Source organism: Rhyacophila brunnea, unplaced genomic scaffold (genome assembly GCF_057557595.1).
Source record: "Rhyacophila brunnea isolate RB1 unplaced genomic scaffold, BYU_Rbru_1.0 scaffold_12, whole genome shotgun sequence".
In the NCBI taxonomy this organism is placed as follows: domain Eukaryota; kingdom Metazoa; phylum Arthropoda; class Insecta; order Trichoptera; family Rhyacophilidae; genus Rhyacophila; species Rhyacophila brunnea.
In genome coordinates, this window is record NW_028232774.1 from 10,826,223 (window position 1) to 10,840,981 (window position 14,759).

The window sequence follows — 14,759 nt, forward strand, 5'->3', positions numbered from 1 at the left end:
AAAACAAGATGGCCAACTAGTATATTGTTATTGATGTACTAATTAGCAGATATTGGTTATAAATTATGTAAGTGAGCTTTCTTTTCTATACATTCAGTGTTTGCAGACACATATTTTTCAATGTTTTAGTTTGCTTTTTACCATATCCGATTTAGAAATGCCCTCCCTTTGAATTTGTTAAAAATCATCCCCTCAATAAACAATAGCAGTTCAGTTAATATATGGGTTTTTCAGAAAATCATGCAATGAAATATATAAGAGAACTGCAGAGGCATTATAATATAATATATATATATACATACTGGGAGTTTCATAATTTTGCTCAATATTCAAGATGTTGTTGAATTCATATAGCTGCCATAATACAAGCAGGCATAGTGCAAATATGTTGGCAGCATTCAAGAAAATGGCTACTTATTCATTTTGATGTCTTGAAAAAAATATTTTATTGATTAAAAAGCAAATTAAAACATTATTATGTAATATAATTTTGACATTACAGTTTAGCTTTTTTTGGAATCGCTAGAAGCTCCATATTTATTCTCTTTGCACATTATAAAGCAGCTATTTTGCAGCCATGCTTGGCGAGCATTAGATAAAAATGTTATATTTACTTCATAAATTGTTTTGATATTAGATTATGATGGTTATATCAATTATGCAGTATAAAAGAGTATGAAAATATTATTGAAATTATAAAACAAATGGGTGTGTCTCCATAACTGCATCACAAATTGAAATATGTACACAATAAGTGACCAATTAATATGAGATATAATATAAAAGACAATGCATCGACAGAATAAATCCATGTCAAGAAAAACAGGTAATTTGGAGAAATACATATTTGCTTTAAATTTTATAAATTTATCATGATGACGTATTCATTTACAGATTAATTATTGATTGTATGCATTTGACGCAAGGGGTCATCCATAATAATTGCCATAACACCTTAAGGGGGGAAGAGGGTTTGATATAATGCAATGGTCCGTGACGTAGGTGTTTTAGAAAATATGACGTCACTAAACCAGCAAGATATAAACTTATCAATAAAATATTCCGTGAGAACTTAAGGCCTTATCTAGATGACGCGATTTGACTCGCGTGCATTCCAGGTACATGTAAAGTCATTGAGCCGTCCACATGTAATTGCGCGTGTCATTTCTCGTGCACGGTCGAGGTACAGTTGACCTCATTGAGCTGTCCACATGCACTTGCGACGTATCGCGGCGAGACACACGTCATTTGGGCAAGCTTTTATAAGTACTGAAATCGATCATTTTCAACAATTTTTGTTTGTTTTTACATGGGTAAAATGTGACATAATTTAGAGTGTACATGAATTTGTGACTAAGTAAAACTTAGTTAAAAATACCAAAAATCGTGTAATGACATTTATGGATGACTCCTAATTTTATAAATGAAATTTCACAATGATATAAAAAACGGTATAAAAATTACAAAAGTTTGGTGAGTAACTGTTTGTAAATCAACAATTAAAAAAATCACACAGCAAAATAGATGCACAAACCATGATGTCTCAAAAATGTTGCAGAATATAGGAATAAAATTGGATATGAAAAAATATAATAGAAAAATTTATAATATGTGTAACACATCTTGGAAGAATATTTGTTCAGTCCGAACTTCAAAAATTTTGCTGATAAACAACAGCTGATTCTATTATAAATAATTGTTACTTTGTCAGATACATTGTTAATCCAATAATAATGATCCCTCCTAGTTTGAGTTGATGTGTAAACTGAAGTGAGATTGTCAACAATGAAAAAAAAATGGTTTCAATTTATTGGAATCGTTTTAAATGACGCTAACTTTGAATTTTGACATAGATATGATTATTAAGACAGTTAGATCAATTTAACATCAACATGACATGTATTGGCATGTTGGCTTTGGGAAATAAAAAGGAAAATAAACCTGAGTTTTGTTGCAGAGTTGAATTGAGAGTGTTCCTTAGGGTGGCGACCATTGCTGTGTTCACGGCTGTAGCTTGACCATTGGAAGTATTGGCCGGGGGTTCCATGTCTATCACCACTTTCAGTCTATCCCGTTCCGTCACCAGTGTTGACAGGATGCCTTTTAGTGTTGACACAACTAAAAATAGAGGAAAATCATGTCTTTATTTGACATCATCATAATATTAGATAGGTACAGTAGAACTTCAATTATAGAGACGAATTAGCGATGGAGGTAATCCGGATAATTATAAATCTGGAAAATCGAAAAAATAACAAAAAAATCTATTTTGCTTCCAGAATAAACATTTTCAACAACTTTGAAAAATTCTCTTTTTCATACGAAACTGACGATCAAAAAGAAATCCGGATAATCGAGATCTGGATAACTGAGGTTCTAAAGTACCAGTAGGTCGTATTACAAATTATTGTTTCTATAGTATGGTTGTAGACTATTTAGTGGAGCTTTCACTTATTCCAACTGGAGAGTGTCGGCGTTGGATCGTACAGGATGGAGGAAGTTTTTGAAGAAGGCCAAGATCCGCCAAGGGTTGTAGTGTCATAAATGATGATTCATTTATTCCGTTTAAGTTTTTTGTTAATGTATGTCCAAAATTAGTAAATGATAAAACAGATTTTTTTAATGTACTTCCGACAGACGCAATGTAATTCATAGAAACAAAAAGGTCATTTATAAAATATTTAAACCAGCTTAAATATCATTATGTTATCATTTATGTCGAAGGTACCATGACTGTGTTTTGGACCATAAGAAAGCGGAAATATTGGGTACATTTATTAATTAGAGATATATGGACTGATGCACAATGTGTTTCAATTGTTGGAAGGATATTTCTCAACCTCTTCATTGTTGTTTCAACATTTTCATTTTCTGTGATTTGACGGCTCAATGCGATGCCGCAGTCAATATCGGATTACATAAATTTGTTTTGATACGGCGACTTTTTGAACTACCTAAAAGTGATAATCCTGCCGAGGTCCTACCAAATGAACAATCATTTGAATACATGAAACTCGGATATTGTTAAATGAGTAGCTTAGTATCAAAGTGGGACATAAGCCATTTACAAAATTTTACAGGAGACTCACAAACATGTGTGAAAAGTGTCCGTTTTTCATATAACATATCAACTTTAAACTCAAAAATCTCTATGAAAACTACCGTTTTTGATACTTTTGGTGGATTTTTTGAAAAGAGCATCACTTGCACTACCATAACCAATTAAAACATGAATTTAGTAGGAGGTGGCGATTGTCCCACTTTGATACCACGGTACTCAAATATAAGTATATACAACAAAAAGAACGTACTGTCTTTGGCAAGAATGGTGAAATCTTCCCTGGCATGATGGTCAGGTGTCATACCGACAGGTCCAGAGAGATGGGAAGAAGGTCCTGAAAGATGTTCAGCTCCGGGGAGGGATTGCGGTCGAGCGGCTGCTGTAAAACATCAAATGCAGATAAGTCGACAGCGACAAAAGGACTAAATAATTGCTAATGAAAGCTTACGGATTTCTGGAAGCTCTTAATGTGAAGTATACGAAATGGATTTGTATTCATAATCATACATGAATACATAGGGGGATGTTTTAAAATGTACAGGCTTAAGACTATTAAGTAGGTATGTATATAAAGCTATTGTTTCCTATTGTATTTCTAATGAATGAGACATTTCTGATTATACAAAGAAACAAAAACAAAGGAATTCTAATACATAGTAACAACAAATGATACAAAAAATTAATAAAAAGGTGAAAGTTATTCGCCTCTATGGTTGTTTCCACATATTTGAGGTTATATTATATTAACAGATGTTTTTTTACAAAGTTATTATCCATTCTCCCAGCTCTATTGGGTCCTTGCTCTGGATCAAATACGCATTGAAAAAGTAATATGTAAATTTTGTCAGACACAGGGTTCTAGCCCGCCCGACACTTTACCAATGCTCCACTGGGGGTAGCTATGGTAGGGTGCCGTTTATAAGATCACAATAATCAAGCAAACATAATGTTATTAAAAGTTGTAATATCTCACTCTTTTTAAACACACATAAATTTCAATATTAAAACATCAGCAATTTTTATTAAATTTAACTCTCTTGGGAACTGCACAACAAAATGAAATGGAAGATTGGATAAACACAGTATTAATATAAAAATTATAGTTTAATATTTTTGACATTTATAACTTGCACAATTTAGAAAAATACAAAAAAACAATACATTATGTAGATTGAACAGATCTTGCCTAAGACAAAATCAACTGAACAAAATTAGGAACGTTTCATGATACACATTCATTTTCATGCTAATTTTTTTTTGTTTGTTTGTTCTTTCCGTTATCAGCTATTAATTTCCCAGTTTTACATAATTTAATATTTTCTTCAATCACTAAAGTATAAGAGCTGTTATCTTGTTTATTCTATGTGACATTCAGTCTGCAAACTTTATTGCGTGACGTAATAATTTCATCGGAGTCTGTTAAGGGGTATTCATACATATATTTGCATGTTAGATCATTGGACAATACATAAAATAATATGTATGAAACGTTATATATAGCAATCTATAGACGTAATGTTCAAATATAAAATAAGGACAGAAAACTGGGCAGGGTCACACACGGGAAGTGCAAAATAAGTTATTGTGCCTTACGGAAGATATTGGATGTCAAATACGAAGATAGAAAGACTGGAATAAAAGAAAAACAGAAAGAAAACCAAGATAAAAAGTAAAGAATAACAAAATATTACATTTTATTATAAAATAGATATTATTATTTTGCATAAATAAACACAAATTATGAAAGTGCAGTCGAACCTGGTTATTACAGTCACGGTACTAGCGAGATCTCGGATGTAATGAGGAAACATTCATTGACATTCTAGTTTATGATTTTCTCCATACATTTATTCACTTTTATAACAAGCTACTTCTCGGGAATACCGATGATGATATCATCTTTTGATAATGGCCTCTGCAACAAGCCCGAAACGTCGAGGAAAGAAGGAAGAAGTACACACGGTGGAAACCCAAAAATCTATTATGATAATAAACAACTTCTTTTGTAGTTTATGAATCTCATGCTTGTTTCGGGGATTTATACGATGGTTTTCAGATTTTTTATGTTCTATGCTTAAATAGAAGGTGGCGTGAAAAATGTTATATGACGATAAAACGAGTAATGCTTATAACAACCAAATTCAGTCAGTCCCATCTTCCTCGTAATAACCAAGTTCGACTGTATTAAAATATATAATAATAGCTACATATTGACACAATTAGACCAGTGGGTTTCTTCTATACAAAAGGCGGCTATCGGTGGCAGTTTATCATATTTATGTATTGAGGTGGTTAATTGTTACAAAAAGGTAGCCGTCTAACTAAACTGTCAAAGAGTGCATGTTTTAACAGCCTCTCTCTTGGCTGGGTTAACTTTTAGGGCGAGATAACACTTTTGACAGTTTAGACGGCTAACTTATTGTAACAATTATAAACTCAATACATAAATATGATAAACTACCGTCGATAACCACCTTTTGTATAAAATAGACCCACACGAATAAAAATGGTTAGAATTGAAAATATTCTACATTTTTATAAGTTTTAGTTTATGTTTTTTTAGTTTAAATTGTATTTGTGTTGAGAACTTTTACATAACCGTACAATATCAGTTTATAGCTCCATTTAACCAGCTGCGTTTAAAACTGTGTTAATAGTATGCATGCAGTAACTTTTGTAAATAAATAAACAATACTGATTGACTTACTGAGGGGTAATGAAGAAGTCGGGGCTGCTAAGGAATGGGCTGACGCAGAGAGAGTGGCTTGAGGGGACGGAGGCGCTCCCAGGGACAGAGACTGAAAAAAATAATTCACAAGACACCATAATAAAGTACATTTTATTACAATAAATTTTCAATAGAATAAGTATTTATAATATACACCTATATTCTCTTACTATAGCATTTATGACTTTAGGAGTAACAATGAGATAAGAGAGCAGACCAAGCAGCATCTCATCATGCTTAGAGTGAAGAAACAACGTTAGACCTGGCTTGGCCATGTGCTGAGGATGCCAAAATAGGACTTCAACCTGGTTTGTCTGTTTTTTAAGCCAATCAGATTTCGGCTTCCTAGAAGACTGCTAATAGTGTATATGGTGGAGCTATGGGATGCTGGTATGACGCAAGAAGACTGACAAGCGACAGGGATTCTTGGAGGCGTTGTGTGGTGTCCATATACTCCAGCTAAGAGCCGACATGACCGAAGAAGATAGCATTTACAGACATTTCAAATTCGACTACAGCCAACGATTCAAACCGATAACATGGATATGAAAAATAGTTTTATTTTGTAATTCTGATAGTGGACAAAATAATATGGCACAATTGAATGTTTTCTTCATAAAATTACTTACGGTAAGACTTAAGGCTCCTTGCGGCTCAGTATCTACTCTTAAAACGGCAGAACTCAAATCCACTGAACCTCCTTTTGAAGATCCAGATTTCTTTTTGCGGAGACCAAATTTCCTGCGGTCCTTTTTCACATTCGGGGAAGCGCCTTCCAAATTGATCTAAAAAATGATTGATGCAGCATTTCAAAAACACAGAGAGAAACGTGAGCAAATTCTATAAATTCAAATCAAATGGATGTTAGCTACTTGCTCAACCTATTAGGTCCATATTCTGACTCATACACAAATTTAAAAACAGCATGTGTATTTGCCAGACCCAGGATTCGAGCCTGGGACCCACGACATTACAGGCCGACGCTTTAGCCGCGCGACCATCATGGGCATTATATTACATGTTACTTAATATAATTTTTAATTGAATAATTTACCAATGTGTTATGCCTGAGCTTCAAGTGAACCATACAATATTTAATAACATGTTTTAAAGTAATATTAATTAAATTCAGACGGTGTATTATAGTGCCTGTACACGTGCAAGGATTTACTGGCAGCAATAGTGCATATTTTAAACTATCATGACAATAACTTTTTTACACGTAAAAGTACTGACTGTCTCTCCAATCTCATTCTACAAGAGTAAGCCAGATGCGATGTTGTCATTTTATCGTACTATTTGATAGGTAAGTAGTGAAAATCGGTTAACCTTAAAATAAGTATTGTACGTTTTTTGTTGGCAGGTTCGCCACTATCGTTCTACTGCTCAGGTGCTGAATGAAAAAATCCCTACTGTCGCATGACAATTCAGAAGCTTCCAAACTTTTTTAATTCATGCATGCAAGCTTGCATCTGCAGGATAATACATGTTTACCCATACATTATCTTGTAATGGCCACGATAATACTTACTGTCAACAGTAAATCCATGCACGTGTAAACGGGGTATTAGACTCTAAGCCGAGATAGCATAAGCGTAATTCAACAACAATACTGTAAAGCTGTGTTTACCAACCAGTATGTACAAGAGCACCATAAACTTTACTTACATCTCCATCTTGTGATCCACTAGCCGCCTCCAACACCATAAGGAGTTGAGACAGTTGTTGGAGAGTTAATTGAGCCTGCCCGATTTCTTTTGCAGCGCCTTCCAAGGATGTTCCAGATTCTGAAATACGAAGTTTAAAAAAACACAATTAGAAATTATTGAATCATTATATGTTTCCAAATGTTAACACAATCACTGCTAAACTTTTAATTACCTTTTACCACATTTAAATAACACGTTAATTATATCTAATGGCTAAGTACTCCAAACGCGCCAGTGGCGGTGGTAGCACTAAATGAGTTAATTCATCTTAAAAAATAGTCTTAAAACAGTGATGCATAACCCGTGGCCACTCATGCTATTTATTGCAGCTCACTGACTACATGATATTATGTACCTAGACTAGGTTTTCAGAGAAACATAAACAAGAAGCTAACCTATAATCCAAGACGCCAGTCTTCCGCCAGATGTCCCAGCTACAAGGGATCCTCTGGGCCTCGGAGCAGTTGATCCTTCGCGATCTTGTACCAATCCTAAAATCCCAATTAGAACAATGAAATAAATACGTTATGGAACATTTGCATTATATAAATTATATTAATTGTAGATATTAAATAATTAATTATGCATTATTTTTCTGAAATGTGTATTTGTAATGATGAATTAATAATTTAACAAATTTAATGTAACACAGGTTTTATCCAAACTTGGAAGGAGCCGAATTTAATTCTTGATTGTGAGTTGTTATCTATTATTGATGGCGGAGTGATTGAACATGTTTTATGTTTACAAAATATAATAGTGCTTGCTAGAAAAGACATTGAATCATTCATTTTCCTAATGTAAATTATTCAATAAACAAATAATTATGATTTCTGGTAATTATTGAATACTGTACTAAACAATGTAATCTGTGAGTGAATTTTCAGTAAAATGTTACTTACGATTATATTAATAGTCTAATTTCAATGATATACATTTAAACTAATGACGGATTTTGTTGGCATTTAAATTTAATTTCTCCATCTACCTACTGCCTATTATGTAGAAACTAATATGAAGTATGAAGTTAGCAATGATATGAACCTCTCGAAAAAATATATTATTTAAAAAAAAAATACCTAGTGTCACTGAATCATTTAAAAATAAAATAATTTATAAAATTGGACCGTTTTAGACGGCTGGGCAATGTACATAAGATGAACGAGTCATGTGTGGTGAAAACACTGACATTTCGAAGGCATACTAGCCTAGTCATTTTTATACAAAGTGTCGAGTTATATTTATTTAAAGATATTGAGTGTCCAAAACTGGAAGAAAGTGGCTTTGGATAGGCCTGGAAGAAGGTGAATGCTGAAGGAGGCCAAGACCCAAGCAGGGCTGTAGCAACAAAGTAAGAAGACTCCCGTATTTATTTTTCTGTTGGATCATAAAGTCCACCTTCATATGGGTCTAATTGGCCGCACTGACTCAATATCAACTATGGTCAACTTTGTACCTAAAAGGTTTACTACGTGAATTCATCACTCACGATACACGAGGACATTTAGGGTCGCTAAAGATAAATGACATCAAAGCAAGTCACGATTCTTTCTTTTAAGTACTACAGGGTATGGTTGTCACATTAATCCCGTGCGGCTTTGTCTCGAGACAAGAAACTGGAGCACTAAAATCTTTTCGTTCAGACATGTTTATAGTGACATGGAAGGCGGCCGTGTACAAATCCCAGCTGCATATATATGACGGGTGGAGATGGGGAAACTTAAATCATTGCTAACTTCACATCTGTACCAGCTAAATAGTCATTAATAAATTAATTATATTATAGTCTTATGATTCTGATTAACTTCAATCAGGGTCTACATAATTATTTTCTACATCAGGTATTTAACTTCATGCAAGATCAATCCGTTACATTTTTTTAATCTATGTATATTTTAATTCCAGCTATTTAATTTTTAATGGTATGATTGATATTTGATTTTCTAAAACATCGAACATAATATACTGATGGGCTTTTGCATGAGCTTCATGCAATCGGTTGTTCGGTATGAAACATGCATGAATATAATTAATTTACTATAATTTTGAGGTTATCTGTATTTACATAATTGCTGCCATGCAAGAATTAATAATTTTTTGCGATTTCTAAACTTCATGTCATTTTAATTAATACAACACAACAGCCATCATTTTCATTTAATAAATGGGAAAACTATACATGACAGTGGCGAAGAGTGCCTGGTACAAAGAGATAAGCAATAGTTTTTTAAAAAACATTATTTTAAAATGTTGGCCAACGTTTTAGGTTTAGTGTTAATTTGAGTGTATTACCTATAATGATACTTGCCTGCTATGGTTATGTAGAAGATATGGTGTTTAAGTTTAGGTTTTTAAAATTCAATTGAATTCACCACAAAAAAGATAAAAATTCATTTTTTTTGGAAACTGCTTTTAAGTACAAATGTTCTGCTTTGATAATTTTCCAACAGATGGTACTGTAATATTATATGCAAAAAGGCGATAAATGATCAATGATTTTATCAATTATTTCTGGGCATCTACATTATCTATGGACTACATGCCACTTGTAAGTAGGTAAGCGCTAAATAATAGGTTATTAAGAGGAATCTTCGCCACTGATAGATGATAATTCTTTGTGATTTTTGTATGTAATTACATCGCAAATTAAATGGAGTGTAAACAAATGCCATTATGATTGTTCTAATCTCTTCTGCGATGCATGCATGGTTTATGGTTAAATGTGAAACCATGATAGCGATATTAAAAATATAATATGTAATGGCAAGTGCAGGGGATATCGTATCGACTCACAAGGATAAGGGAAAGACTTATTGATTTACCTGGGAAGCCCCTAGTTATCTGTGATTGCAATATTTATTTTTGTTATTATCATTCATGTTGTACAAAATTAAAAAAAACATTCATTTTTGTAATCAGTAATAATTGTCCTCATTGTCAATAAACTTTCAAGGTAGGTAGCGCAATAATTAATATTCTGATAGCACGTTCAAAATTGAATGACTACTATAAAAATGTGAACTAATATGGAATGGTAATAAATGTAAAACTGTAGTAAATGGGAATTATATTACGGTAATAATTTTTAAATGTTTATTGCATCAGGATCGTTAATTTTTTTATGCGAGTAAAAAATGCGAAAAAACCATTTATAAACCGAATGAATTATTAAATATTTGCACTGTATTTGAAGATCTATCTCACGGGTTTCCAACCTTTTTCGAGTCTTGACCCTCTTTCATAATAGCCAAATAAACTGCGACTTTGCTAACTCCATTTTCAATAGGGTGAAGAAAACGCATTAAAAATAATAGTAAAATGAAATTTTACACGAGGATTAATAGTTGTCATATTTTTTCTCGTTTTGTCTTTAGATGTGAATTTGCAACCATAAGGGCCATCAGGACATCACGGTGATGTTGCCAAACATAATATTATAATGTATGAAAAATTCCAAATTGGCTATGTTGCCAAGCCGTCTCCTGCTCAGATTTCCGTCATACAATTTCAAACGTCATATTTGGCAGCACTGCTGACGATGTAGTCATGGCATGTTGGTACGACACATACTTAAAGTAAATTGCTTCCAGAAGGTCCAAATGTGTACAACAGTATGTTGTAGATACATTCAGACAGATTTGAATATTGAATTAATTATGTTTCATAGTCAATATTTTTTTCAGTTTACTATTTAGTAGTTGGCAACCCCAACTAAAAAAAAACCTTGCATCTCCCCTGGGGGTCACGACCCATGGGTTGGAAAACCGTGATCTATCCAATACAAATGGCGTTATTAACAATGTTGTTGAGTTTATTTTTTAACTTAACCTAATACGCAAGGAATTGTTTGTTATTCTTTCATGTCAGTATGTTGTATCTCAAATAACTTTTCAGGCAGTACTCAAAAGTGCTTAAAAATAAATAAAAGTCATCTACAAAATGCTACTTAACCGTTATAGAACAAACTTTGTCTCCGTCCATCATCTTCCAATGAGACTTGATTCAAAGGTGGCTCTCTTCCAAATGTTAGGAAATGTTGTCGGTATAACCTGAAATATTAAACAAGACATTACTCAAAGCGTTGCTTAAAGCAGATCCTACATGGTCAGTAATACCAACAGTGTTCATAAAAATGGCATCTATATTTTATCGATCAGTACCTATCGATATTTATATTTGAAAAAGATCACTTTGTGAGATTATAACAATATATTATATTATGTATTAAAGATTAAAGGATACTCATCCAATTTTCATCAAGTTTTTTCATCTGGCAGCACTGTCAATAATATATTTTGTTCTCTGCTGTTATTCTCCATCAATCAAGATAAATATTTATTCAGATGCAGATTATAATTTTAAGCATTATCAATTTTAAACAGTCTAGTTAACCGTAAAAAGTGGATGAAATACCAGATGTGTTATCATGATTTCAATTTGTCTTATATTATCTATGATACTGACAATACTGATATAATACATAATAAATATGAAAATATTCAAACATTCGTCAGTTCATTCCACCCCTTACACCAGGGTTTCCCAAACTTTTTCTGCAATGGAACACTTCGCAAACCCGGAAATTTTAACGGAACACTTAGTTTATTTTGTAGGTTATTTATTAGCGCAGCTAACCGTTCTGCCAATTTTGCCAACTGTCGTTAAACTGACAAGACTTGTCAGCCGGTCAGTTAAAAACAATATACCGCATATTTTTCATGCGCACGGAGTGAGAAAAAATGGTCCTCCGCCTGTACCTAGATCATGGCCCCCATATCCCGAAGCGGGCCCCCAGGCTAGGATCTTTGGCGGCTCCCTACTTAGGTTAAAGGCAATGTGATGATCTACAGTTGCATATTCCAAATGGTGTTTGAGGTAAAATTAAGGGTATTTTTAGCAATTTTTTGTATTTTTAATACACCCACTTTTATGTTGATATGCACAATTATGGACATGTCAAATATCGACAATAATCAAAAATTGTAAGTGTGGCAAAACCACATATTATTAAATGTTAGTATGCTTGAAGTGAAACAGCGCCGCAGGCGACATTTTTTTACTATTAGTGCATGTTTGTGATGTGTGTTTATCTCACCTGCTGGTCAATCTCTCACACTGGCCCCCCCGTAAGCCCAGACTCCCAGGCTAGACGCCTGTCAGCCCCCCCCATATGGGAGCCATGACCTATCTAGATACTTGATGTCATAAACATCAGTGGAGATTGATCATCACTCGCCTTTCAATATGAAGTAGATTCTTTAATTATTTTAGTTTTACTTATTTTACTTCTACTTAGTAGAAGATCTTTAAATGTGTTGCAGTGTATAAAACCTTTCCAAATGGTCGCGGAACACCTGTTCAGGTTCGGCGAAACACTGGTATTGTTTGGGAAACCCTGCCTTACACGATCAATATTACTGTCAATACCTTTTGGTACTGATAGTAATACTGATCCTGTAAGGGTAGCTTAACAATTGTTCAAAAGTATCGATAGTGTTACCAACACAATAATACACCGTATTAATTCGTTGTAAACATTATTGAATTAAGTTTAATGTGTATGACAATATAATATTGAACATGTACCTATTTGTTTATCAAGATTATTTATCACACAAAGCTATAAACATGAAACTCCAAGTCATCGCTAAGGTAACTAGGCGTCTCAAGATCCCAATGGGTAGCCATACAAGTCGGCTTAATATTCAGGATGTTGGTGGCAGAATTATTTTGATTATCACATGACAAAGAGACGTGCCGGCAATTTGTTCTTTAACTTTCAATTGATATATTTCAATAGAAATTTACCGGACAATATTATCAATGTTTGTCATCAGCTATATAATTGATTGACACCTTAAATTCTGAACTGTTCACAAACGTGTTAAAAGACAAGCCATTTTTAGTTTATACCTGTGAGTCTTAAGCATGGTCACCCAAGCCTGGAAACATTCAGGAGTCTTCGCTCTGAGATGGTAGATGAACTCTTCGGCGTCTATGTCGATGCGCCTTCGCTTTGTCTTGGCGGATATTACGGAGAGGCCAATGTCCACTGAGCCGTGAAGTCGGCCACGGGATATGTCGCCAGGACTGCGGGCGTAAACTAGAATACCTCCATCCACCACAAAGTATCGCTGCAATAAAATTATAATTGTTTTATAAAAAGTGGTAAATATCCATATCTCTAATGCACTTAGTAAAAATAACTTATCAGGGAACAAATTTAATGCCCCTGATTATTGAAAGATTTTTACCTAAGCCCTATAACAGTGGGATATGGCCTGGGAAGGGGCCCTGTTTATTTTGAGGATATGGTGTAGAGTTAATCTAGGTATCATACATCTAGCGGAGAATGGTGTTTATTCAAGAAAAAGATAATTACGTGATATTTTTTAGTTAAAATAAAATCAGTAAGGTATCGACAGGTCGAGAGTTTTAAAGTCCGAGTGTCCCCGATAATAGATTGGGTCCGAAAGACAGTGTGTTTATGGAATGTATTAACAGATTCCCCAATTTTAGCATACGATGGCAGGTACTTCTCGGAATTGAGCAGCCTTGCTCTAACCAGGTAATTTTTGGTATATTTCTTAAAGCTAATTTCTATATACAAAAATAAAACTTATTCTAGCATTTTGCAGCTAACTTCAATCGCATGACTATTAGTTAATTTCACCGTAATTAGGCAGGGGACAAGTGGCTAAATTGGTGAAGTACATTGGCCGGAATCCGATGGATACAGGTTCGTCTCCTGCCCGGCACCATATTTTTATTAAGAATTTTTCTAATAGTTTCTGAGGTGTTTCCAAATTATGATAAGTTATTTAAACAGAGGATTAATTACCTTGTGCCATCCTTTTAGAGGCCATTTCCTTTTCTTGTGCAAGTATCCTTTGAAGAGTTCTGGTCTTCTGTCGAACCGCTGTCCATCCTTTAGCCCTTCCAGTACTTCCCATTCTGAGCCTCGCCGTCTGGAAACAAACATTTAGTTTTATTAAAGACAAAAAATATCTGAAAGTTGCTGAATAGAACAGTATAATATTCTAATGTCATATAATAATTACTAATTTGCGAGCGATCAGCTGGTGACTGCCAGCTGTCTCGCTAGGTCTTGCAGCCAGATCGGTAATTTAATGGATTTTAATAGATATAACTATGTAATAAAAATGACAAGATCAGCTTGGTCCATTTGACATTTCACTGATTTGTTACTTTTGCGAATTTGCGAGGATAGTTGAAATATGTTTTTTTTTAATTGAGCAAG

The 14,759-nt window shown here is 33.8% G+C and overlaps 1 protein-coding gene across 6 annotated transcripts in view; it reads right to left on the minus strand.

Moving 5' to 3' along the window:
• LOC147077757 (oxysterol-binding protein-related protein 6-like) overlaps positions 1-14,759 on the minus strand; it is a 109,904-nt gene that overhangs the window by 15,911 nt on the left and 79,234 nt on the right. For 3 of the 6 annotated variants that reach the window (XM_085960768.1, XM_085960771.1, XM_085960772.1), the window contains exons 4-12: positions 14,340-14,466; positions 13,412-13,632; positions 11,450-11,547; positions 7,894-7,989; positions 7,458-7,576; positions 6,419-6,574; positions 5,769-5,859; positions 3,312-3,437; positions 1,942-2,118 (exon numbers count right to left, since the gene is read on the minus strand). In XM_085960768.1, the coding sequence (XP_085816894.1) occupies positions 1,942-2,118; positions 3,312-3,437; positions 5,769-5,859; positions 6,419-6,574; positions 7,458-7,576; positions 7,894-7,989; positions 11,450-11,547; positions 13,412-13,632; positions 14,340-14,466 (1,211 nt within the window). Of the gene's footprint in view, positions 1-1,941; positions 2,119-3,311; positions 3,441-5,768; positions 5,860-6,418; positions 6,575-7,457; positions 7,577-7,893; positions 7,990-11,449; positions 11,548-13,411; positions 13,633-14,339; positions 14,467-14,759 lie in introns of all 6 variants that reach the window. The other 3 variants (XM_085960770.1, XM_085960766.1, XM_085960769.1) reach the window with 1 other exon arrangement.